Below are 27,971 nucleotides of genomic sequence, written 5' to 3'. Positions count from 1 at the left end.
TCACCTTTGTGTATTCCATTCTTGCCTGGAGTGCCCTGGCCTCCTCTCTCCATCCATACCCAAGTTTCAAAGTCTGACTGAACTACCCTCTCTAAAAATGGTATTATAATACACACATAGTAGACACAATAGAAATAACTAACGTACCTTCCTTTAGAAAGGAAAGCATATACACCGGGAAGAGGTAATCTTTCAAATTCATTCATTAATTTATATAGTAAGGAATTCATTCATGGTATTGATGACAGACACCATGATCATTAATTCTGTGTGAACTTCACTGGGTCCAGACATGAGGGGTCCAGACATTTGGTCACATGTTACTCTGTGCATGTGTCTGTGAAGAGGTTTCTCGGTGAGGTTAAGATCTGAATCAGTACACTGAGGAAAGCAGATTGCTCTCCCTAATGTGGGTGGGCCTTAATCAACTGAAGACCCAAATACAAACCAAAAGCTAAGAGGGAGCCCCCCTGCCTGGAGCTGGGACAGAGGTCATTCTCTACCTGCCAACTAGAACTGAAACAATGGCTCTTCCTCAGTATGGAGCCTGTCAGCTTTGGGACAGAAGCCACACCATCAGCTCTTATGGGTATCCAGCTTGCTGACCACAGACCTTGGAACTTCTCAGCCTGCATCACCATGTGAGTCAGTTCTTACACATGTCTGTTACATATGTACATGTAAACATATCCTAATACTAATGGTTCTGTTTCTCAGGAGGACCTTAATATGCTGTTTATTCTTCCATTCATCTTTCATTCATATTATCCATCAGTTCTGATAAACACATGAAACAGGCATCATACCATCCTTCCTGAGAATTTGTCAGGGGCTACTAGAAAATAAACTCAACCTTTCTCTAGGAACCCCTATGTCAGAGGAGTCATTTAACCCCCAAGAGCACAAACCCTATCTAAGAACAAAGTCACCTACATGTTAGCAGAGTAGAGAGATGGGGACAGAGAGACCCAAGTGGAGTATTTATAGAAATAAAACAAACCCCTGAATTCAGCTATGTTTGGTGACAGCACAAGCCTTTGACTTCTTGGTTACGTGAGCAAATAGATTTCCTAAGTTAATTCAAACTGATTATTATTGTTTGCAAATAAAATAATCTTGATTAACACAATACTTTGATGTAACAACTAGGGATCCTACTATGCTCTGAATGAAAAGACTGTCACTGTGGCTTTATCCGAAATATTGTTTAAGGTTAAAAGAGGATTAAAACTGTTACAACATTAAAAGTGTCAACATCACTGTTTCTACCTACCAAATTGAAGTGGATGCTATTAGCTCCTATGAACATGAGAAACTTCATAATTTTTAAGCCATTATATTTACATACCCAGTGGAGAATATGAATTTTCCAATATTAACATTTCTAAACATATTTATCAAGAGTCATCTCCAAAAACTGAATTCCTTGCCAAGGTTCTAGTTTTCCAGAGTTAAGAAAGCTAAATGAATGCACTGCTTATATTTCAATGAAAAAAATTTACAAAACATTATTGAGCTCTTACTATATATGCCAAGGAGGCAGAATAAGCATTATCTTTTTTAATGATCATTCTGTGTCTACAAAGTATGTACTATTAGTATTCTATTACAATCTTTATTTTAAAGATTGATAGAAGAGATTAAAATAATAAGCCAATAAAAACAATAGTGGTGTTAAACATTTGTCAAGAGTGAACTATGGCCCACACACCATACTGTTCCACAAGAAGGATCCTATTTAATCTTTGCAATTATCTTCTGGGGTAGGTAATATCCTTGTTTATCCTTGTCCAGACCTGTGCTTCACCTCAGAATCAGTCTGCAAGTTTGAAGACATCCCACACCACATCTTGATAAATTCTATGCTATTACTTGAAGTGCATGTAAAATTGTTTACTAAAAACTTGAATTTCTCTACATTATTTGTGTCCTTGAATTGCCGTATGGTTTACGTTTGTATTTTGCTCTTTAATTCCTCATCTCTGGAAAAGGTAAAGATACACACACAATAACAGAAATATGCATTATATATTTAGGCTTAAATGAGTAACACAGGAGCACTGAATTAGAGTTAATAACTCTAATGTGGACTTAATTTTATATAAGACAGTTCAAATTCTCAACAATGGTCAAAATCAGAATGCAATTACATCTGGTATCTATAGTGTGATAATTACTTTTCTTAAATGAGAACAGATCTTTTTTTTTGGGGGGGGGGTGCTGGGGATGGAACCCAGGGCCTTACAAGGCAAGCACTCTACCGACTGAGCTATCTCCCCAGCCCCAGAGAACAGATCTTGAGAAGCAGAACAAGTAGAGGGAAGCATTAGGAAAGGCTGCCATTCTAGAAAACCTGTAAAACTGACTAAGACTGTAAACTAGGTCTTAAAGGAAACCATGAACAGGCACTCATATTAATGCAAAATACATAATCTAGTATTTAATTTTGCAAAAAAAAAATCATATTTAATAGTGATATATGACTTACTTTATCAGTAAATACTCAGTTTGGTAGGATTGTTTTCTGAGCTACATCATTGTAGTGTTCCATATTTGCTGTGGAACTCTCAGTAACCATCTGTTGCGTGTTATGTGAACAACAGAGTAAAAGGAAAAAATAATCCCTGTTAACTCACCACCTGTCCCACCAACTCTTCTCACACTCCCCAGAACATCCTACTTGTAACTAAAGAGTCTGGGGGAAGGGTAGCCTTCCTTCCATCTCTATTGTTTCTGAGGAGAGCCAGAAGTCTCAATGTCATGCATGTTCTATTAGTCTTGCAACACTGACCTTGAAACACAAACCTCACCCCAAGCCAGGACCTCCTTCAAATTTGCAAAACTTCAGAGTCGTGTGTCTGGCAAAAAACTCATGAAACTCTAAAGGCATGTTTTTGAAAATCGACTGAGGTTCTTCTGGGTCCTCGACAGCTTAACAGTTACTGCCTGTCTCTAGACTTCTTTGACACTGAGTGTACAAACATACAAGGACTTTAAGACCCCGACCACATTGCAGGACCTAGTTTGACAGATGCTTTCGGGATAGCTTACACTTCTCTACATGAGTGCACAGCAAAACACTTACTGGGGAAGTAAGACATCTCTCACGAGAGCCAGAAGATTGCCCTCAGAATCAATGTTCACTTCCTCCTCGCCATCCCCATCCTCCTGGTTCACGAGTAGAGATGTGGTTTCTGACAGCAACCGTAAGCTGAAGAGTCTCCACTCCACTCGAAAGGAAAAAAAAGTGTCAAGAATGTGACTTCTGAGAAAAAATTAAAACAGAATATGCAACTGAGAGAATTCTTACTAATGTGGTCTCACTTACCATTTTGACTTTGAACCAAGGAGATCAAGGGTGGCAGGATATAATCAACAATCTAAAAAAAAAAGAATGGGAAAGACTTGGTTGAGAACTTTCTATTCACGCAAAACCGATATAAAGCACTGTTTTAAGGAGGGTAAAATAACAGCTAAACTTACCCTAGATTTAAACCCATCATGACATTTTGTAAACCACCAACCTCAATTAACTTTGAAAAAGTCCTCAGGTCAAAATGACACTATGAGAATCTAAACAGTAATTTCTCAAAACCATCAGTGCTTATGAAAGGAACTTTTAGTGTATAATGCAAAATCTGGCTGGCAAAAGTTAGTATTAAACCATCAAATTATATGCATAAGCTGCTGATCATTACTTAAGTTTTAGCTAAACAATGATCAAAATGTTGGTGAAAAAGAGAAACACTAATCCCATGTTTTATCAAATACATAAGAGAACTACGACAAGTTTATCTTGTTAATTTTGGGGAATACACTCAAGATATATAAATACACTGTACAAACCACCCTATGATTTCCCATTTACAGCAGATGGAGGACACTCAAATATGGTTTGAAACTTAACATGAAAGTTTAAAAAGAATTTTTCATCCAAAATATCAATGAAGAAATGACAAATCACTACTGCCATCTAATTTTGAAAACTGCTTTTTCATGTGATGAACTGCTTTTGCTTATGCACTTGTTCTATCCACACTGACAGGCAGGAGGAGCTAAGCTGTACATGGTCATACACTATCCTGCTCTGGACTAATGGTTCTATGCCCTGCACAGGTGATGACTCGCCATACATGCTTGCAGGCCCTTAAGTACTGTTCTATCTCCACTTCACCTATGTTTATATGTAATATCATATCTGGATATTTATAGGGACCCTAAGAACCAGAGAAGTTTTATTCACCCTCTACCACTAAGTAATGTCGCATCACACAAAAGTGCAGGTGTCATGTTCCACCAGGATATTTGGGGAATTCCAAACTTCCAGTTAGGTCAAAAAGCAAAAACCTGCAAAGGAAAGAAATACATCCTACTATTGATACCCATCAAAATGATCAACACCTATGTTGAAGGCTTAAGAGTATACATTGAGAGAGGAGTGGGACTAAAATAATTTATAGAAGTGTCCATCTCAAGATTTGAAGAACAATTATGATCAAAAAAGCAAGCTGTCAGACAAAAAAAATGAATATATAAAAATTAACAGTTTCCTGTTTACCTACAGCAACCAAAATAACTGGGGAAAAATACCATTTATAACAAAAGAATTCTAAGGTACTATTTCAGTTTAGATACGAGATGTCCCCCAAAAGCTCATGTGTGAGACAATACTAAGGTGAAATGATTGGATAATGAAAACCTTAAACGAAGAAGTGTATTAACCCACGGACAGGGATTAAGTGGGTGGTAACTGTAGGCAGGCAGGTTGTGGGTGAAGGAAGTAGGTCCCTGGGGGTGTACCTTTGGGGTATATTTTGTTTCTGGAGAATAGTGCTCTCTCTGCTTCCTGATTGTCATGTCCTGAACTGCTTTCTTCCTACACACCTTTCTGCCATGATGTTTTGCCTCATCTTAAACCCAAAGCAATGGAGTCAACCATCTGTAGCCTGAGACCTCAGAAACCATGAGCCCCAAATGAATGTTCCCTTCTCTAAAATTATTCTTGTCGGCTTTGTTGGTCATAGCAGTGAAAAAGCTAACAAAAACAGGAACCTATGACACAACCTTCACAGAAAGACACAATACACACACAGAAATAAACATTGACAGATACTACATATACACACTGAAGGATTTCTGGGTTTCAGTATAACAGGTAAAGAGCTTAGAAATCACCATGACTCTTCTTACAATGAGGGGAAAAAAAAAAAAAAAAAAAAAACTAACCAAACTGAAAATCGACAACTTTTCTTAGCTATATCAGAGAAGTGAAGTCACAGGGGAAACTATCATCCCTAAAATGGGAGGGGCAGGCGATAGGGAGAACCAAAGCTCGCAGGGGCAGAAAACACATTAGAGACACAACAGAAAATTAAAGGGCAACTGACTGATTTTTGGAGACTGCATTACTGGAGGCTACTTCAGAGATTTGAAAAAAACAAAAAACAGTCTTAGGGAAGTCCTCACACTTTGGGGAGTATGATCTCTGAAGCCCCACCAAGTTCTCAGGGTAAAGACCAAATAAGAATCCCCTGAAGCTTCTGGCAGGGGAGTGTGAAATGTGCCCAGAACACTCTTCTCTCCTTAACAAAAACCAGGACTCAAGGAGCCAAGCCTTCTGGGTTTCGCCAGAACTTAACTGACCTGGGGGAGCCTTGTTGCTTTTCTTTGGGGTAGAAAAAGCAGAGAAACCCTTGTGAAAGCCACAACCTAGAAACCCAGGCTCACCAAAAGAGTGACACCCAGTCCAATAATTAAAGAGCACTTCCCTTAACCCGATATCTCACCAGGCTCCTGTATAAAAACAGCATTACAACTGAGAAAACTCCAATACGAAGACTTCATTTAAAGAAGATGTTCTTAGAAAAACCCAAAGACAAGACAGAAAACAAAATCAACGACACTACAGGAAATGTGACCTATAGCTGTCACAGACGGTAAACACAGACTAGCTTTTAGCCTTTGATAACCATAAAATTGCACACAAAAGGCCCATTTTCCTCAGTTCATTTTGTCTAACACATGATATCGGAATGACATATTCAGCGTTGAAAGAAAAAAAAATCAACCTAGAATCTCATACCAAGGGTAATTATCACACAAAGGGCAAAAAATGTTTTTATCAATAGACCTGCTTTATAAAAAATGTAAAAGGATGTTCTTCACAGAGAAAGGAAATAGGGAAGAAACTCAGATCTACATAAAGAAGAGAAGAACAGTAGGTAAAGTAAATTAATGAAGGTCGATTCCCTGCAAATTACTCTGTAACCCCAATGCAACAGAATCCCAGCAAGGATTTTAGGAACTCCTCATATTGGTTCTATAATATATATGGAAAGTAAAAGGTCAAAAATAACAGAACATTTTCAAGAAGGCATGGGGCAAGCATGGTTAATCCTATCAAATTCTGAGTTTAAGTGGAAATAAAGTGGTAAAAGCACAAGTCTAGTCAAAGCAATCACTGGAATTTAGAAAAGCAAGTCTAGAAACAGGTGTGCATGGTGTTTTAGTTTTTTGCTGCCATGACTGAAAAACCTGTCAAGAATAATTAGAGGAGGACAAGCTTATTTGGGGACTCATAGTTTCAAAGATCTCAGTCCACAAAAGGCTAGCTTCATTCCTCCGGGCTTGAGGTGAGGCAGAACATCATGGCAAAAGTGTGTGGTAGAAAGAAAGAGGCTGAGGACATGATGATCAGGAAGCAGAGAGAACTCTGCTCAACAAGCACAAAATATAAACCCCAAAGGCAAGTCCCCAAGGAACCATCTCCTCCAGCCACACCCTACTTGCCTACAGTCACCAGCCAGTTAATCACTGATTAGGTTAAAAATCTCATAACCCTGTCATTTAACTCTAAACCTTCGTGCATTGTCTCACACAGGAACTTTTGAGGGATGCTTCATATCTAAATCTTAACATATAACAATTTCATAAGTGGCTGAGACAGTACTACCAATAATGGGGGGAAGACTATTCCTTGAAGGGCATAAGTACAACTAACCATCTACTTTATTTTTAAAAATCAGAGGATTTTTTTTTTTTAATTACAGGGAGCTTAAAGATCTAATGGCAAAAAGAAAACTTTTATAGGAAAATAGGAATAAATTTGTGATATTAGAGAAGGAAAGCAATTTTTTAGTTGACACCTAAAAAGGACAAACTAAAAAGTGATAATCATCTTAGTTTTTCATTACTATAACAAAATCCTTGAGGTTGAGTCATGTACAAAGACAAAAGGTTTGTTTAACTAAGTTTTGACCCAGTCTGCTCACTGTATGGTGAGTGCCTCATGGCAGATGGCATTACAATGGCAGGAACACAAACAAGAAGTCAGAATGATTCAAGGGCCAGGCTTTCTCTTTTTATAACAACTCACTCTCTTGGAAATTAACAGGGGTCCTGAAAGAACTACATTAGTCTCTTCCAAAGGCAGCACCCCTTGTGACCTAACAACAATCTACACCTCTCAACATCATCACTCTGGAAACTCTGAGAATCAACTTTCTAGCACATTAACATTTGGTTTCACACTCAAACCATATTTAAACCACAGTACTATCATTCCTTGGCATCCAAAGTAGATTGGTTCCAGAATCCCATGCAGATACCCAAATCCCTTACATAAAATGATACAGTATTTGTGTATAAAATCTCTGTGCATCCTCCCATGTACTTTTCAATCATCTCTAGGTTCATAATAACTAATACAATGTAAATTCTAAACTGTTAACAGTGTACTGTTTAATGAATAATGACAAGAATAGAGTCTATACATGTTCAATAGAGATGCCGTTTTTCTCTAATATAGTCAATCTGCGTTTGGTTGAATCCATAGAGGCAGAATTTGCAGATATGAATGGCTAACAGTACTAATAATTTTGACTATATTCAAATTTTTTTAAAATCCATTTGTATCACATGCATTTCCATAAATAAAATTAGCAGAAAAGCCATTGGGACGGAGGAAGCTTCCCAATCCCTGTAACTCACAAGGGATTTATATGCAGAATACATTAGAACAAATCAATGAGCCTGGTGCAGTGTTGCAAGCCTATAATTCTAGCAACTCGGAAGGCTGAGGCAGTAGGATCAAGGCCAGCCTGGGTTACTTGGCAAAACCCTGTCTCTAAATATTTTTTTTTTTTTAACCAATGAGAAAAAGTCAAAAAACTGGACAAAAGATAAGAACAGAACATTCCCAAAAGGGAAGATCCACACAAGCAATAAACATGAGAACTACTCTGCCCCACCAATAATCAGAGAAATAGAAAATAGACCACTGAAATGCCATATAAATAGCCAACTTAAAAAAAACAAGATAAAACAGAAGTGCCTGTAAGATGGTGTGGAAACAGGCACTCATGTACTATGAAAAATCAGTATAACAAGTTGGAAACCCCGTTTCACAGCAGCAACAAAGCTGAAGATGCACACATCCTCTGACTCCGCAGTTCCACTTCCTGTGCCACAGGACGCTTTCAGATACCCATATTGGACCTGGTCTCAAGAGTGAATCCACATAACCTTCAATACACACCAGAGGTAAACTTTTGTGTCAACATTCTCTACGTTTTAAAAGAAGATATCTAAGTACAATATCGTTTGACTTTTCAACTTAAGTTTTTCTTTGAATAACTCAAGACAATTAAAATGGTACCAACCCCAGGTGATATAAATTTAATCCTTACAAGTGAGACTAATCCTTTAGGAGTAACACGTGGAATATGGTAATGTGGAAATTAAATGCTTTTTAAATATATAAATGAACATAAAATGTTTAGAAGATTGACTATCTTTGGCTCATATTTGCTGAATAGTGACAGTTGATTGATTACTTTATCAAAAAAAGGCTACCCAGTAAGAAATAAATTGAAAAATAAAAGTACAATTACATGAAAATGCATATTTAGCAAGCTGAGCCAGGTGAAGAACATAAAAACTGAAAATCATTTTTTCATATTCCATTCCATACATAGATCAAAATGATAAATGCTTTACAAGAAAAGATCATGGTTTTTAAGACTCTAATGAGAAAAAGGAGATCACATGTCTTTTGGCAAAATGTGCACTTAAAAAGATTCTAGCAAAAAAGACATGAAAATAAAAATTTAAATGTTAGTTACTTCAGGGATTCGTGATATAGACAAATATTTGGCTCCTGGAGTAGTTTCAGGCAAAATAAATAAATTCGACAAGAAAATTCAACAAAGGAAATAAAAGAAAATATTTCAACATATGTCCATACAAATCTCAAGGGTTATTTTCTCAACACTCAAGAAAATATAGTGGGAAAATGTGTATAATATATCTTAACATTTATGCCAACATCACCCCTTACACGTACATTATTCAGATGAGCTGAGAGGAGGGAGGTAATTCTATCACCTCTGCTATTGAAACTTAATAGCTACAGTTTTAACAGAAAATATAAATGATGAATATATAAGCAAACCAAATCTTTAAATATTTTTCTTGAGGACACTTTTTAGATCACTGCTATAACTCTATTCATATACATTTACCTGTTAGCATGAATGAGACAGAAAAAGTTTTGAAATCTATAAAAGTGTTTGTTCTATAGGATGCCAGTTTGTTTAAAACAAAAGCCAATTTGCTTTTTGTGTCCTGTTATCAGCTGAAGTCACTCTGAACTTTGAGGTTTAAATAAAACTTTCATCCCTGACTGCTGCAAGCAATCTAGTCTCCTCCCCATATTTTCTGGGAACTTGCAGAGGCTTATTTTATTTTCTCATGGTTCACTGACAATTCTCAGTTTCAACCTCACTCTTAATTTTATTTGTTCTTTACCTTCTCCTGCTCTTTACTTCTGAGAGGCTGAACATATAGTGAGCCACTATCACGGACAGCAATAGAACTCTGGCCCAAGACCTCTGGGGAACCAGGGGAAAGTCAAACCACAAGCTCTGCAGCCATTGGTCTGTTTCACTATGCCTTGTGCCCACTTCTCTTCCAACTTAGGGTCCACCAGAGAAAGCCAAATGCACTCACCTAACCCATCATATAAGATGGCCCACTTCTACTTAGACCACCTCTAGACTCTCCATGCCAATGGTCCCCAATGGGAATTGTTATGGTTTGGATGTGAAGTGTCCCTAAAAGCTCACATGTGAGACAATGCAGGAAGGTTCAGAGGAGAAACGATTGGGTTGTAAGAGTCTGAACCCAAACAGTGAATTAATCCCTGATGGGATTAATTGAAATGGGAGGGTGTGACTGGAGGAGATTTGAATTGGGGCGTGGCTATGGGGTATATAGTTTATATCTGGACAGTGGAGACTCTCTTTCTCCCTCTGCTTCCTGGTTATGCGAGCTGCTTCCCTTTGCCATGATGTTCTGCCTCACCTGGAGTCCCAAGAAATGGAGCCAGCCCTCTATGGACTAAGAGCTCTGAAACTGGGAGCCCTCAAATAAACCTTTCCTCCTTGATAATCCTGCTGGTCAGATCCTTTTAGTCACAGCAGTGAAAAAGCTGGCTAAAACAGAGACAAACATGAAGTATTCCCTTTTTTCTCTGTAAAGCTCACCCACTTCTCTACTTGCGTTTAACTTATCTGTCAAATCCAAGAAATGACTGACTCCCTTGCTATATGGCAAGTTCTAAACAGTGTTTCCATTTGGGTGGTCCTTGTAGAATTTAAAATTCAATCTCTTTTAAAGGATTAATATCAAAGTTTCACAAAGTCCTGCTGTGTACACCAGAATTTACTGAGATCTTGGAGTGATGGAGATATTATAACACCAGCAATTTAAAGTTGAATGTTAACTATCCTTATTTTTAATCATCTTGAATTACCTGCAAAAAAAAAAAAAAATTGTTTTACCTTTTTCCACTGACGTTTCTCCACCAGCTCTGAGTCTGTGCCCCATTGCCTGACTTGTTGGCTTCTAGGACCTTCTTTGTTCTTGCCTCCTCTCCTACTTCCCCCACCAACAAATAGTTGTTCATTTCCTAAGAAGGCAAATTCCAGGTACTTTCTACCTGTCTTCTTCATCCAGGCTTCCAGGCCACTCCCTAATCCTACCTACAAAAGAAATGGAAGCCCAGTTCAGATCCATCTAGGCCTGATGGTCATAGAAAGGCCAGGCAGGTATTTCACAGTAGCAGCTTTTCTCTGCCTTTCACCAGACCACGGGCCTGGGAAGGCACATCCGTTGCCCCACAGGATCCAAGCCTGCATCTTCTCCTACAGATGGGGGGACACTGTTCCAAACATACTTTTAAACAGTAGTTATTTATTTTTCTTCCTTCAGTGTCCACTGATTTTTACCTAAAACTGTGGCTAAGTTCCCTTAGGATCTGGGAAATTTCAAATCTCATATTAACACGATAAATGAATAGTATACTTATTGATTAATCATGTTGCAGATGTTTTTTGTTTCAAAAAAAATGAGTGATTCATGATGAACTTCAACTGGTGTTTTAAAACCAGTCACATTAAAATGGTATGCTTTAATAGAAAACCAAGGCAATATAGCATAATAATAAAGGAGACCCTTTCCCACAATAAAAAAAAGACAAAACCCCAAAAACTCTCTGACAAATCACTTCTGAGTGACAGAAAATTATGATGATAAAATCTGACATAGGACAAGGCAGAAACCTTCAAATTGGCATAGCTTTGCCTATTGGTAACAGGTCTCCTTATCAAAAAGGAGAGAATAGAGTACCTTTTGGCTGAGTTAGAAAATTTTTTCTCACCAATGCTTTGTCCTTCCAAATTATTCCACAGAATTCATAAATATATACGCCACTAACCACTGAAATCCTAATTAGAGCACCAATGATGACCTCTCTGTAACAAAACTCCATGGTTACTTGTTTTAGCTGTAGGGATAATCCACCTACAGAGAGTAACTCAAGGAATTTTAATATTTAATGCTAGAGTTAGTGATTTCTTAAAGACATTCCGCAGTGCCAAAGTTAATTTGAGGACATGTCCTAAAAACAACGTACTACTGAATTCTTTTTAAAGATGGAAATTACTGAGATTAGGGAATTTTTTTATTTCTTTGTTCAAAAACTAGAACCTCGATTTAAAAGGAGTTATTGTTAATGATCCTCAGTGGCATGTCCCAAATGAGATGAATGTCTGTGATTTAGGGACACTAAAGACAGATCTGGAACACTTACCCCAGATAATAACAAGTTCATTTGGAATATGTAAACAGTTGTATCACTAAACCTCATTTTTTCTTCAACAAGCTATTGCTACACAAGATAATTCTTTGTTTATAATTTAACATTTTCCATTTTATGAACTGTTTAAGATATTACAAGTTCAGCAGCTTTAAGCTATAAAAAACCATGCAAGCATATTCAAGTTACCTTCTCTTCACAGAGAAAAAAGCAACAATCTTATAACTTGTGGAAAAATGTACCTCTAAAAGTTAACCATTTACAATGAAAGTATGTTTTACATTATTATTTTTATAAACATGTTTATTTTATGCTGATTTTATTGGTGAAAGTAAATCACTTGAAAAGTCTTCCTTCCTAACTACTCAACTAAAATTCTTATTCTACATTTGATAATCATTCATCGCTGCTTCCATTTCAGCAAACCCTAATCAGTGTGGAATACCTGACAGCACCACCATAAACATGGCCACCTCCACTGTCAATCTCCTCTCTTAAGAGTCTGATTCAGATACACAGGATGAGGGGCCACAGACATTACATCTACCTCTGCTTCTAGAAGAGGCCTCTCAGAAAAGCAATCTCAAGAAAACCAGACAACACATTGGTTATACAATCTTCTTTGTAATCTTAAATAGCTAATAGATGTCAAGAATTCCAAGACCACATCAAGTTGACAAAAAGTGATTACTGTCAAGACTATGGAGAAAAGGGCTTTCTCTTTGCTGGTGGGAAAGTGTAATCAGCAGACTACAATGTGAGGGCTGCTGGCTATATCTAACAAAAGTACACGCACACTTACCTTGTTATTTGGATGCTAAATTTTTTTCTAAGGAACTTACCCTGAAGATAAACCTCCAACAACAGGAAACTACTTATGAGCAAGGTTATTCATTGTTTGTAATTGCAAAATACTAGAAACTACCTAAAGTTCTAAACATAGAATAGTTGAATAGCCTACGGTATGAATACTAACTGGAGAGCTATATGGCTCTAGAAAGAGGAAGATCAATATGAACCAATATGAAATAACTTCCAACATCCATTATTAAATGAAAAAGCAAAACATAGAAGACAACATGTGTTACTCTCTCTGTACAAAAATAAAAGGGAAAATAAGAAAATATACATTCATTTTACAAAAAGAAACACTGGAAGATAAGCCAGAAATCAACAAAGGTGGTTACCCACAAGGGAATGGAGAACATGACGGAACAGAGATTGAGTGCAAAGGCTAGATAACAAGGGAAGGGTGTGATACTCCTCTGAAAAAATCTTCTTGACAGTTTTAACTTGTCAACCTTGTTAATGTTCTACATAGTTTAAAACATTAAAATCAACAAGCAAAAGGGGAAAGCACATTTAAAATTGAAAGCATTACCAAGTATAGCATTTTATCATGCATATCTTTCTTAGCTCTGTTTCTTAGAAAAGTCTAGAAGCTAAGACATTCCAGGAAAAAGACTGGAGCACCCAGAAAAAGAAACAGGGTATCACAAACCGTCTTGTAGCCCTTCCAGTCACCACTTAAACAGTGACCACTTGAGGGTAACCACTATCTTGACTTGTAATAGATTTTGTCTGTTTTTGTTGTTGTTTGGGGTTTTTAAAATTTTTTTTTAATTTTGTGCTTTTTTAACCTTGTACAACTTTAGTTCCATGTTAAGTTGGTGAGATTCATTCATGTTGGTAGGAGTAACTACAGAACCATTCCTTTTTTTTCTTCTGTATACGATTCCATCTTACAACTGTTCCAAACATATTTCTTCATAGACTGTTGACGGGCAATTTGGTGGTTTCCAATTTTAGATCTGAACATTCCTGCATACATATTTTGGTGAACCTAAGTTTACACTTCTGTTGAATGCATATTTAGAAGTGAAACTGAATTACTGAGTCACAGTATATACACATGTTTAGTTTCCTCCAAACAGTTTTCCAAAGTAGTTGAACAAATTTATATTGACTAGCACTTTTTGAAAGTTATGTTTTTTTCTATATCCCCATCAAAACTTTCTATGAACCCAAACATTTGGCTTAAATGACTCAACATTAACCTCCACCCTTTAGTTTAAAAAAAAAATTTAATAAAATTTAACACAAAAGTTAAGCTTGTTTTTCAATGTTGAAGAAATAGTACTACATCTTAGGCAAATTATATCATTGCAAGGCTTTTCTAATAAATCTTTATTTCTTCCTTTGCTATTTAATGTTTTTTAAATCACCGTAAGTGGAAACAAATTCTCTGTACAAATCAAATTCCCATAGTCTATGGGCCAGACTAATGACTTTCAACTCTGAGGCACTAACTGGTCTAGAAATTCAGAAAAATCTGAGTTAAACACTTGTGTTTAGGAAGAGTTAAATGCATTCAGTCATTTCCATATGATAAAGTATTGATCAGGAACCTTGAAGACAGCATGTGCCAAAATTTCAAATAACGTTATGCTCCTTGGGATGTGGATCTTCATGTATTCCAGTCATGCTCAAGAAGAGGTAATTAGAAGATGTCCCATGAGTTATGGCATTTAAAAATATTTTTATGAAGCTGTACATTGCAATGATACCTTTTTTAATCATACTAGAGGTTGCAGTTTCAATAATTAGTATGCTTTCATTTCATGAGTAGAAAATAAACCAATTAAACTTCTATTTAAATGCAATACAGATATTTATAAACACTGGATCTTAACAAATTAGCCATGAGGTCACTGTTCATTAAGCAAAAGAATCAATAGCAACATCTCAGCAAGTAATGTCTCAATCGGAGACTTAAAGTCCATTGCTGTGAAAATCACCATGTCAAACAGGGTATCTAGTTACGGTGGGTATGGTTACGTGGATTAACACTCACTGAAGACTGCCTGATAAAATATATATTAAAAAAAAAACCTAAAAATAATTGAAGTGTGAAAAACAGTGGGAGAACTTTAAGACTCATTTCTGGACAAAAGGCTTAAGCAAAGCGTGGCATGATGGTGCCAGGAGGTTCTTGCCAACGATACTACACAAGGGTGACGGTGGGGTCACTGGGGCCAGCTCATCCCAGGACAGGAGCTTTAGAGTGAGCCCCTGTGGAGAAAGGATTGGGCTCTCAGAGTAAGGAACCCCTGAACACACACTCGTGCTCCAGAATAAAGTGTGTCCTAGGGAATTATGGTCTCAGACCTGGATTCTCAGGAATTTGCACACTGGGTATAGAGAACCTGAGTGTGAGGCAGGGTCCCCACTGGTAGAACACAAAGGTGGCTGGCAGCAGAGGAAAAAAAAAAGCCTTTCTGGAGGAAGGAATGCACATGAGGTTTCAGGGAATGCCCACAAACAGACTTCAAGGACAATCAAGGACAATGACCAGTAAGGAGCGAACCATCAACCCACCATGTAAATATGATGATTTGTGCATAAACAAGATGTGACCGACACCACAGACTATAGAACATATTGGCTATCTTACAGGAATTATCAGACATGCAGTATAGGAAAACTACATTTTAAAATGTGAATAAATAAATCACAAAGAAAATGTCTACAGGGAACATGAAACTATAAAAAGCAGTATAGATTCAAAATGAAAAAAAAAAAAAGGCAGAATTTCTACAGATGACAGAACAAGTGAAAAATAACCAAAATTAAAAACTGAATGGCTACATTTGAACATAGAAACAGAACCAATGAACCAATGAAATCACTTAGAATATACCACTGAAAGAGAAGATGAGATATGCAGAAAGACAGTAAGAAGTTTAGAAAATTAAGTGAGAACGTTTACTGTCCATGTGATCTAAATTGCTGAAGAAAAAACAAACAGCATCATGTGTAAATAAAAAAAATAAAGGTCCATGGACAACTAAAATATAATATGTGTGTGTGTTTGTGTGTGTGTGTGTATACATATATATTTTTGTAACATATGTGTGTGTGTGTATATGTGTATGTGTATGTGTGTGTGTGTGTGTGTGTGTTACAATAAGAGAGAGAGAGAATAAGCAGAGTTAATTGGCAGAGAAATTTCCAGACTGATGAAAAAGGACAATCCAGAGAGTCAGGAGGCACAGAGAATCTTAGAATAAATTTTAAAAAAGAAATTCATATTTAGTTACAACAGTCAATCTACAGAACACCAAAGATATCTCCCATTAAAAGAAGAGTTTTAGAATGAGACCAAGGAGACAAAGATTCCTTCAGAGTAAACACTGAAGACCACAGCTGATCCTCCCCAACAACAGCCAGAACAGAAGATAATACAATAGTATCTGCAAATGCTTAAGAATATTGGCAAAAACAGCCTCCAATTTAGAACTGTTTATAAATATCCTTCAACAAATGGTGACTTCATCAGAGTTTGGCAGCAACTCACCCAAGTTAAACAAATAAATAAACAAAATGGTAAAGGGTATACTTCAGTCAGAAATCAGTGAAGAAACAAAGTGAGAACGAAGAACAAAGGAAGCAGCAGGTGTGAACGAGCTTCGTGTTAAAGTGGTGATGCTAAGGTTTGATGAGAGTGCTTCAAAGATAGACTTGGAAATACCAGACAACAACACCGAATATCACAAGTGAACTTTATGGAGGTAAGTAGGGGGAGGCTGTATTAATTAAGGAAAGTAAGTTTCTTTTTAAGTTCAGGTTTTAATAAGTTCATATACATGATATTAGTTTTAGGGTAAGCAATAAAATAACAGTGTCTAAATACCATCTTCCATGGGAAAGAGTCAATGGGACTACAAAGTAGAGGTGGAACAAAAGAAAACATGTATGACAAAAGTGTGAAAAAAGACAGTAGAATTATCCAAATATACTAATAATTACACTGTGAAAAGTCAACAATTATACAAATTAAATTTTAAAAATTATATAAAATTTATTTTTAAATAAAATGAAAAAGGATTTATCAGGCAAATATTAACCAAGCTTTATGATTATATTAGGATGGGACAAAATAGACTTAAGACAAAATGCATTAGTAGAGATCAAGAAGGTCACTTTGCAGGGGTTTTCAAGATGGTGGCGTAGAGGGTGGCTGCATTACGTGTTGCTCCAGAACTCAGGATTCAAGAGAGGAGATATTGAGACGCTTGGGACCAACTCAAAGTAGCCGGGTGACTCTCACCCCCTGGGGGGGCATCCCGGATGGGACGGGGGTCCCGGAACGCAGGAAACTTTGTGAAGTAGAACTGCCGGCGAGACGCCCCTCCCCCCGCTGGAGCGCCATAGAGGAGGCCGCTCGGCACAGCGCTGGGACTCGGAGCAGCCACTGGGGCTCCGGCGGCTGCCCGGGGGAGAAGTGGCGGGGAGAACTGTGTGGACTCAGGACACCGGGGCCTGCCCTGAGGAGGAGGAGAGGAGCGTGGCCACTTGGATTCGGAGAGACTGCGCCAGAGCTGCAGGCGGTTGCCAGAGGAGAAGCCGCGCGGCGAGCTGTTTGGAATCAGAACGACGCTTCTGAACCCCGGGGCCTGCCCTGAGGACGAGGAGGAAGAGGAGCGGCCGCTTGGATTCGGGTGACTATACGGGAACTACAGGCGGTTGCCAGAGAAGGGGCTGCGAGGCGAGCTGTTTGGACCCTGACCACTTCTGAACCCCGGGGCCTGCCCGGAGGAGTAGGAGAAGGAGGAGAAGGAGCGCGGCGGGTCCTTTGGACTCGCAGTGACTGCATTAGCGCTACAGGCGGCTGCTCAGAGGAGAAGGCGAGTGGTGAGTTGTTTGGTCTTAAAGTGACAGCTCCTGAACACAGGGGGGCTGCCTGGAGGAGAAGCGTGGTGGGAGGCTTGGTCTTGAGGGACCACACCAGAGCTCCGGGCGGTTGCCCAGAGGACCCGTACAGCGGGTCACGTGGATTCAGAGCCACTCAGAGGGACTGCTCCTGAACACCCGGGGGGTTATCTGGAGAAGGAGGAGGAACGGGGAGGGTCACTTCGACTCGGAGTGATTGATTGCCCCGGGCTACGGGTGGTTGGTGGGAGGAGGAGGCACGAAGTGAGTTTCTTGGACTCCTAGTGACCGCACCGGCATACTGGGCGGCTGTCTGGAGGAAGAGGCCTGTGGCGGGTCTCTGGGACTCAGAGCGATTGTTCGGGGCCACAGGTGGCTGCTCAGAGGAGGGGCCAAGCAGCCAGGCGATTAGGTGCAGAACAGGGTCCCAGGATCTAGGAGGCTTCTGGGTGGAAGAGCCGCACAGAGACAGGCTTAGGGCGGAGCGAAGGTTCCAGGCCTATGGGCAAATTCTCTGAGGAGGGGCAGCCTAAGGAGATTCATCTGCGAAGGGTGAGGCTCCCAGGCCCAGGAGGTAGGGCCGGGCCCCTGGGAACTTTGCAGAGGAAGGCAGCCCAGCCCAGGCAGTAGCTGTAAATTGAGGGGAACCTCTAGGAGGAAACTGACCAGCGAGACCTCCCCACCGGGTGAGTCTTCCCTGCTGGGTGAGGTTTCCCACAAGGACGGTAAAACCAGAGGCTCAGGCCCAAACAGGCCTTGCCTCAGCCCACAGCCTAGGTCCCCTTTGGATGACCATTGGTCAACAAGTGGAGGCACCTCTGCCCACTAGCAGGGAATATACCCCACCTGAAGGCCACCACTCCTAGAGAGGCAGCTTCCTTGTGGAGCACCGCATTATCAACCTCCTCCAAGACTTCAGCCTACTGAAGGCTAAGAGGGGATATATATAGAAATCTTCAGGGTCATTGTAAATCAACAGAGGAAATCTGCAATATCTCAGCGGTCCACTGATATCTGAACAACATGAGAAAACAAGGAAAGAAAATGCTGCAAACAAATCTAGATGTTACATCAATAAAACCCAATGACAGCATGGCAGAAGAAATGACAGAAAAGGAGTTCAGAATGTACATAATTAAAATGATCAGAGAAGCAAACGACGAGATGAAAGAGCAAATGCAAGCATTGAATGATAAGATGAAAGAGCAAATGCAAGCATTGATTGATCGCACCAATCGACAGTTAAAAGAGCAAATACAGGAAGCAAAAGATCATTTCAATAAAGAGTTAGAGATATTGAAAAAAAACCAAACAGAAATCCTTGACATGAAGGAAACAATAAACCAAATTAAGAACTCCATAGAAAGCATATCCAATAGGATAGAACACCTGGAAGACAGAACCTCAGACATTGAAGACAAAATATTTAACCTTGAAAACAAAGCTGAACAAACAGAGAAGATGGTAAGAAATCATGAACAGAATCTACAAGAACTATGGGATATCATGAAAAGGCCAAATTTAAGAATTATTGGGATTGAGGAAGGCCTAGAGAAACAAGCCAAAGGAATGAACAACCTATTCAATGAAATAATATCAGAAAATTTCCCAAATCTGAAGAATGAAATGGAAAATCAAGTTCAAGAGGCTTACAGGACTCCAAATACACAAAATTACAACAGACCCACACCAAGGCACATTATAATGAAAATACCGAACATACAAAATAAAGACAGAATTTTAAAGGCTGTGAGAGAAAAGAACCAAATTACATTCAGGGGGAAACCAATACGCATATCAGCAGATTTTTCAATCCAGACCCTAAAAGCTAGAAGGTCCTGGAACAACATTTTTCAAGCCCTGAAAGAAAATGGATGCCAACCAAGAATCTTATACCCAGCAAAACTTACCTTCAAATTTGACGATGAAATAAAATCCTTCCATAATAAACAAAAGCTAAAAGAATTTACAAAAAGAAAGCCAGCGTTACAGAACATTCTCAACAAAATATTCCATGAGGAAGAGATGAAAAACAAAGAAGCAAATCAGCAAAGGGAGGAATTATCCTAAAGGAATTGTCAAATAAAGGAGGAAACAAGTTGTGTCAAACAAATAAATAAACAAAATTTTAAAAATGAACCAAATGACCGGGAAACCAAATCATTTCTCTATAATAACCCTGAACGTTAATGGCCTGAATTCATCAATCAAAAGACATAGACTGGCAGACTGGATTAAAAAGAAAGATCCAACAATATGTTGCCTGCAAGAGACTCACCTCATAGAAAAAGATACCCATAGATTAAAGGTGAAAGGATGGGGAAAAACATACCATGCACATGGACTCAGCAAAAAAGCTGGAGTATCCATCCTCATTTCCGATAATGTGGACTTCAAGCCAAAGTTAGTCAGAAGGGATAAAGAAGGTCATTTCATACTGCTTAAGGGAAGCATAAATCAGCAAGATATAACAATCATAAACATCTATGCCCCAAACAGTGGCTCATCTATGTATGTCAAACAAATCCTTCTCAATTTCAGAAACCAAATAGACCACAACACAATAATACTAGGTGATTTTAAAACGCCGCTCTCACCACTGGACAGATCTTCCAGACAAAAATTGAGCAAAGAAACCATAGATCTCAACAACACAATCAATAATTTAGACTTAACGGACATTTATAGAATATTCCATCCAACCAAGAGTGAATACACTTTCTTCTCAGCAGCACATGGATCCTTCTCTAAAATAGACCATATATTATGCCACAAAGCTAATGTTAGCAAATACAAGAAGATAGAGACACTAGCATGTATTCTATCAGATCATAATGGATTGAAGTTAGAAATAAATGAAAGAGTAAAACACAGAAACTATTCCAACATCTGGAGATTAAACAATATGCTCTTATATGATGAATGGATAACAGAAGATATTAGGAAGGAAATTAAAAAATTCTTAGAGGTAAATGAGAACAAAGAAACATCATATCAAAACCTCTGGGACACTATGAAAGCAGTACTTAGAGGGAAATTTATTTCATGGAGCGCATTTAATAAAAGAAGTAAAACTCAACAAATAAACAACTTAACACTACAGCTCAAAGCCTTAGAAAAAGAAGAACAGAACAGCACCAAAAGTAGTAGAAGACAGGAAATTGTTAAACTCAGAGCTGAAATCAATGAAATTGAAACAAAAGAAACAATACAAAAAATTGACAAAATAAATAGTTGGTTCTTCGAAAAAATAAACAAAATTGATAAACCTTTAGCCACACTAACAAAGAGAAGACGAGAGAAAACCCAAATCACTAAAATTCGGAATGAACAAGGAAATATCACTACAGACAGGATGGAAATACAAAACATAATTAGAAGCTATTTTGAAAATCTATACTCCAACAAAATAGAAAATTTCGAAGACATCAACAGGTTTCTAGAGACATATGAATTGCCTAAACTGAATGAGGAGGACATAAACAATTTAAATAGACCAATTTCAAGTACTGAAATAGAAGAAGTCATCAAAAGCCTACCAACAAAGAAAAGTCCGGGACCAGATGGGTTCTCAGCCGAGTTCTACAAAACCTTTAAGGAAGAGCTCATTCCAATACTTCTCAAAGTATTCCATAAAATAGAAGAGGAGGGAACCCTCCCAAACTCATTCTATGAAGCCAATATCACACTGATACCTAAACCAGACAGAAAAACATCGAGGAAAGAAAATTTCAGACCAATATCCTTAATGAACATCGACGCAAAAATTCTCAACAAAATTTTAGCAAATCGCATACAAAAACATATTAAAAAGATAGTGCACCATGATCAAGTGGGTTTCATCCCAGGGATGCAAGGTTGGTTCAACATCAGGAAATCAATAAACGTAATTCACCATATTAATAGACTTAAAGTCAAGAATCACATGATTATTTCAATAGATGCAGAAAAAGCATTTGATAAAATACAGCACCCCTTCATGCTCAAAACACTAGAAAAAATAGGGATAGTGGGAACATTCCTTAATATTGTAAAGGCCATTTATGCTAAGCCCATGGCTAATATCATTCTAAATGGTGAAAAACTGAAAGCATTCCCCCTAAAAACTGGAACAAGGCAGGGATGCCCTCTTTCACCACTTCTATTCAACATCGTTCTTGAGACTCTGGCCAGAGCAATTAGACAAACCAAAGAAATTAAAGGGATACGAATTGGAAAAGAAGAACTCAAACTATCCCTGTTCGCTGATGACATGATTATATATTTAGAGGAACCTGGAAATTCCACCAGAAAACTCTTAGAACTCATAAGTGATTTCAGTAAAGTAGCAGGTTACAAGATCAATGCCCATAAATCCAACGCATTTTTATACATAAGTGACGAATCTTCAGAAAGAGAAATTAGGAAAACTACCCCATTCACAATAGCCTCGAAAAAAATAAAATACTTGGGAATCAATCTCACAAAAGAGGTGAAAGACCTCTACAATGAGAACTATACAACACTAAAGAAAGAAATTAAAGAACACCTTAGAAGATGGAAAGATCTTCCATGTTCTTGGATAGGAAGAATTAATATTGTCAAAATGGCCATACTACCTAAAGTGCTATACAAATTCAATGCAATTCCAATTAAAATCCCAATGACGTACCTTACAGAAATAGAGCAGGCAATTATGAAATTCATCTGGAAGAATAAGAAACCCAGAATAGCTAAAGCAATCCTTAGCAGGAAGAGTGAAACAGGGGGTATTGCAATACCAGATCTTCAACTCTACTACAAAGCAATAGTAACAAAAACGGCATGGTATTTGTACCAAAATAGAAAGGTAGATCAATGGTACAGAATAGAGGACACGGACACAAACCCAAATAAATACAATTTTCTCATACTAGACAAAGGGGCCAAAAATATGCAATGGAGAAAAGATAGCCTCTTCAACAAATGGTGCTGGGAGAATTGGAAATCCATATGCAACAGAATGAAACTAAACCCATATCTCTCACCATGCACGAAACTAAACTCAAAATGGATTAAGGACCTCGGAATCAGACCAGAGACCCTGCAGATTATAGAAGAAAAAGTAGGTCCAAATCTTCATCTTGTTGGTCTAGGACCAGACTTCCTTAACAGGACTCCCATAGCACAAGAAATAAAAGCTAGAATCAACCACTGGGATAGATTCAAACTAAAAAGCTTTCTCTCAGCAAAGGAAACTATCAGCAATGCGAAGAAAGAGCCTACAGAATGGGAGAATATCTTTGCCAATCATACTTCAGATAGAGCACTAATCTCCAGAATCTATAAAGAACTCAAAAAACTCTACTCCAAGAATTCAAACAGTCCAGTCAACAAATGGGCTAAGGAAATGAATAGACACTTCACAGAAGAAGATCTACAAGCAATCAACAAACATATGGAAAAATGTTCAACATCTCTAGTAATAAGAGAAATGCAAATCAAAACCACCCTAAGGTTCCATCTCACCCCAATTAGAATGGCGATTATCAAGAATACGAGCAACAACAGGTGTTGGCGAGGATGTGGGGAGAAAGGTACACTCATACACTGCTGGTGGGGCTGCAAATTAGTGCAGCCGCTATGGAAAGCAGTGTGGAGATTCCTTAGAAAACTTGGAATGGAACCACCATTTGACCCAGCTATCCCACTCCTTGGCCTATACCCAAAGGACTTAAAATCTGCATACTACAGAAATACAGCCACATCAATGTTCATAGCTGCTCAATTCACAATAGCCAGACTGTGGAACCAACCTAGATGCCCTTCAATTGATGAGTGGATAAAGAAACTGTGGTATATATATACTATGGAATATTACTCAGCCATAAAGAATGATAAAATTATGACATTTGCAGGCAAATGGATGAAATTGGAGAATATCATGCTAAGTGAGATAAGCCAATCTCAAAAAGCCAAAGGACGAATGATATCGCTAATAAGTGGAGGTTGACACATAATGGGGGGGAGGGAAGGGTTAGAGTTAGGGTTAGGGAGGGGGGCAAGTATGGAGGAAGGAACTAAAGTATAGAGGGTAAAGAGGGGTGGGAGGGGTGGGGGGAAGGGAAAAAATAACAGAATGAATCAAACAACATTGCTCTATGTAAATTTATGATTACACAAATGGTATGCCTTTACGCCATGTACAATCAGAGAAACAACATGTATCCCATTTGTTTACAATAAAAAAAATATATATATATAAAAAAAAAATAATGATAATAATAAAAGCAAAACACTCCCATTGAAAAAAAAAAAAAAAAGGTCACTTTGCAATGATAAAAGATGACATAATGGCAAATTTGCATGTATCTAATATGGCTGAAAATATATAAAACAAAAACTTTCACAATTATATGAGTAATGAGAATTATATACACTTCTCTTATAATAGTTTATAATATAAGCAGATCAAACTTAGTAAGGAGAGTGTTATAGTTTGAATCTGGAACATCCTCAAAGGCTTGGGTGTTGAAGGTTTGGTCTCCAGCTGGTGGTGCTTTTAGAAGGTGGAGGAAACTGTAGTAGGTGGGTCACTGGGGGTGTGCCTTCGAGAATATGTTTTACCCCTAGACCCTTCCTCCCTCATGCACTCTCTGCTTTCTGACTGTATGCGGTGAGGGGCTTTCCTCCCCACACCCTCTGCCATGATGTTTCTGGCCTACCTCAGGCCTAATAGCAATGGAGCCAGCTGACCATGCACTGAACCTCTCAAACTGAGTCAGATCTTTCCTCCTCTAAGTTGTTTGTCTCAGATATTTTGTCACAGTGACAAAAAGCTGAAAACACAGAGAGGAAGGATTTAAACAAGGTGATCAATAAATATGACCTAATGGACATATATCAAGTATTGCACTGAATACCTGCAAAATACCCATTCTTCTCATACAGAATATCTACAAAAACATGAGATGAGCTATAAAGTCTTTAAAAATATGAACAAATCAAAACCAGAGTATATTTTCTAACTTCAAAATAAGTAAGCTAGAACTCAGATATAGAGCAATAACTATTAAGTGCCCATATATTTGGAAATTTTAAAATATATATGTATATTTTGCATACACACCCACATTTCATGACTCAAAGAATAAACAGAAAATATTTTAACCAAAAGATAACAAAAATTCCATATCAAAACTTGTGAGATGCCACAAGAACAGTATTTAAAGAGAAATAATATTAAATGCATATGGAAAACAAATGTTTATCTAACGAAGTCTGAAAAACAATGAACAAAAGACCCAAAGAAAAAATAAGGATTATTAGGACAGAAATTAATGAAATAGAAAAGAAATATACAAGGAGACTAGCAAAACTGAAAAATGGCTCTTAGATAACAAAGCTAGCAAAACTCTAGTTAGATTGTGCAGGTTATGAAAGGAAAAAACAATAAATATTACTAAAAAAACAGTGTGACCCAAGATTATACTGTCACTAAAGACAGAAAGAAAACATAAACCTCTTCATGCCAATAAATTTTAAAAACTAAATTAAAATAAAACTAAATAGAGAAATAAAACTTGAATTAAGAGAAAACTATTCTATAAAGATGACCTTCTTCTCTTTAAAAAAAAAAAAAAAAACCTCAGGCCTTACTAGCTTCACAGGAAAATGCTACCAGTATTGGAGATTAAAATATTCCAACTCTTCAGAGGATAAAACAAGAGGGAACGCACCCGCTAACTTATTATAATTATTAGCACATATTAATTGTACAAAAATTACGGGTTTCATGGTGACAGTTTCACACATGCATATAACATCCTCCGACTGTATTCACCCCACTTCCCTCTCTTATTCTTTGTCCCAATCCCCCAAGTCCCTTCCCTTCCGCTGTCATGTCCCATTTTTCCCCCTTAACAAGGGTCAACAAAAGCAAAAATCTTCAGAGGACTCATATAATATTAGTATAATAATCCTCAGAGAACAGAAAGTATAAAGGATTTTGTGATTAAAAGGCCAACTCAAGACCTACATGGGTGAATACTTCACCAACGTTTATCCAAATAATTACTAAACATGTTAAAAGGCTTTGTTAAGTCCTGAAAACTGAAAAATTAAAGCTATGGTGAAATATCACTATACAGATCTGTTTAAAAGTCTGAAATAACCTGAGTTAGGCAGGATGAGAAGCATCAAGTACGATGTTACCGAAAGTCAATAGCACCACCCATAGGGAGAACTGAGTTCACATGCACCCTGTAACCACTGAGTAGATATCAACAACAGGTGCTTAAGAACAACAAAGTACATAACAATATCCACAAAATACCATTTGTAAGTGCCCAGAAGTAGAAACAACTTAAAGCCTATCCAGAGCAACAAGGATATTGTGATACATTTGTATACACATATTCATAAAATGGAATACTATACACCAATCAAAAAATAAACCTAAAACCACAGGAAAGAAATTGTTACTCCTACCTATCAAACTACATTTAAAAATCTTTGTGAAACAGCAATGGGGCCATTCACGAAACAATAGTCAATAATCAGTAATCTCCGAATCTGTTTCTGTGGCCAAGTGCCTTATGCAATGTGCTACTTCTCCCAGCCCCACCAGTCTTCTCTCATCTTCTGGAAGCCTTCTCTACCCCAACTGCATCATCAGCAAGTTACCAGTCCTTGGGCACAGCCCCTCCTTTTGCACTTCCTATTCCCTCTGCCTAGAAACTTCTTCCCCCAGATTTATCAGGTGTCTATCCAAACATGCATTACTGAAGAGAAAATCACCATTTATAAAAATGTCCCTTCGCCCACCCACTCACACCCTTATTTTCTCTTCATAGGACATCCTACCGCTTGGTGTATTAGAATTTACTTTAATGTTTATTGTCTATGCCTACTTATGGGCTCCCTGGGGGCAACTGCTTTGTTTCATTTCTATCCTACCCCTGTGCCTAGGGTAGCCTTAGTAAGCAAGGCAATCAATACCCAATAACTCAGAACGGTTACAGATAATCAAAAAAGAATAAAATAAAACTTGATCCTCAGCTTTAACTTAAATCACACCCCAAAGAGAGTTAAAAAGAATTCACTGAACTTTGTATTTTCCATCTTTCCCATGATCTGTACTTTCTTTTTGGAGCTAAAATAAGAAAAATGGAGAGTAAAGATTACAAGTGGACATGGTGGCCCTTGCCTGTAATCCCAGCAGCTCAGGAGGCTGAGGCAGGAGGATCCTGACTTCAAAGCCAGCCTCAGCAATTTAGCGAGGCATTAAGTAACTTAGGGAGACCTTGTCTCAAAAGAAAAAAATTAAAAGAACTGGGGACGGGCCTCAGTGGTTAAGTGCCCCTGGGTTCAATCCCTTGTATCCACCCCCCCAAAAAACATTACAGCACTGGCATGTCCAGGATTTAACAACTTTCTTTCTCTAAGACGGTGAGCTCAAACACATCTAACAAGCCTTAACATTTCAGACACAGAAATGCTCGACACTTCAAACCACCACCATCACCCTTTTCCTATAACCACCACTAAAGTACATGCAGTCTTGTTAACATGTTGAAGGAAATTCTATTACATGCAAAAGAATACAATTTTAAGAAAAAACATTGAATGAAAACTATAAAAAAAAAAGAATAAACTCCATGAAGGACTTCTTTAAAAAAAAAAAAAAACTTAAATTCTTAGAGGTCAATGAGAAAGACGATACAACGATATCAAAATCGCTGGGACACTATGAAAGCGGTACTAAGAGGAAAATTCATTGCATGGAGCGCATTCCAGAAAAGAATGAAAAGTCAACCACTAAATGACCTAACATTACAGCTCAATGCCCTAGAAAAAGAACAGAATAACAGCAAAAGTAGTAGAAGATAGGAAATCATTAAAATGAGAGCTGAAATCAATGAAATTGAAACAAAAAAAAAAGCAATTCAAAAAATTGACAAAACAAAAAGTTGGTTCTTTGAGAAAGTAAACAAAATAGATAAACCCTTAGCCACACTGACAAAGAGAAGGAGAGAGAAGACTCAAATTACTAAAATACATGATGCAAAAGGAAAAATCACGACAGACACCACTGAGATACAGAACATAATGAGAAGCTACTTTGAAAATCTGTATTCCAACA

General features: G+C 37.9%; 1 protein-coding gene across 8 annotated transcripts in view; it reads right to left on the bottom strand.

Moving 5' to 3' along the window:
* Positions 1-27,971, bottom strand: part of ULK4 (unc-51 like kinase 4) — a 633,437-nt gene that overhangs the window by 415,728 nt on the left and 189,738 nt on the right. For all 8 annotated transcript variants that reach the window (XM_079114122.1, XM_079114115.1, XM_079114118.1 and 5 more), the window contains 2 exons: positions 3,329-3,380; positions 3,086-3,230 (listed from right to left, as the gene is read on the bottom strand). In XM_079114122.1, the coding sequence (XP_078970248.1) occupies positions 3,086-3,230; positions 3,329-3,380 (197 nt within the window). The remainder of the gene's footprint in view (positions 1-3,085; positions 3,231-3,328; positions 3,381-27,971) is intronic.

Source organism: Sciurus vulgaris, assembly GCF_902686455.1.
Source record: "Sciurus vulgaris genome assembly, chromosome: 16".
NCBI classification, from domain to species: domain Eukaryota; kingdom Metazoa; phylum Chordata; class Mammalia; order Rodentia; family Sciuridae; genus Sciurus; species Sciurus vulgaris.
This window is presented reverse-complemented; position numbering and strand designations above follow the sequence as displayed.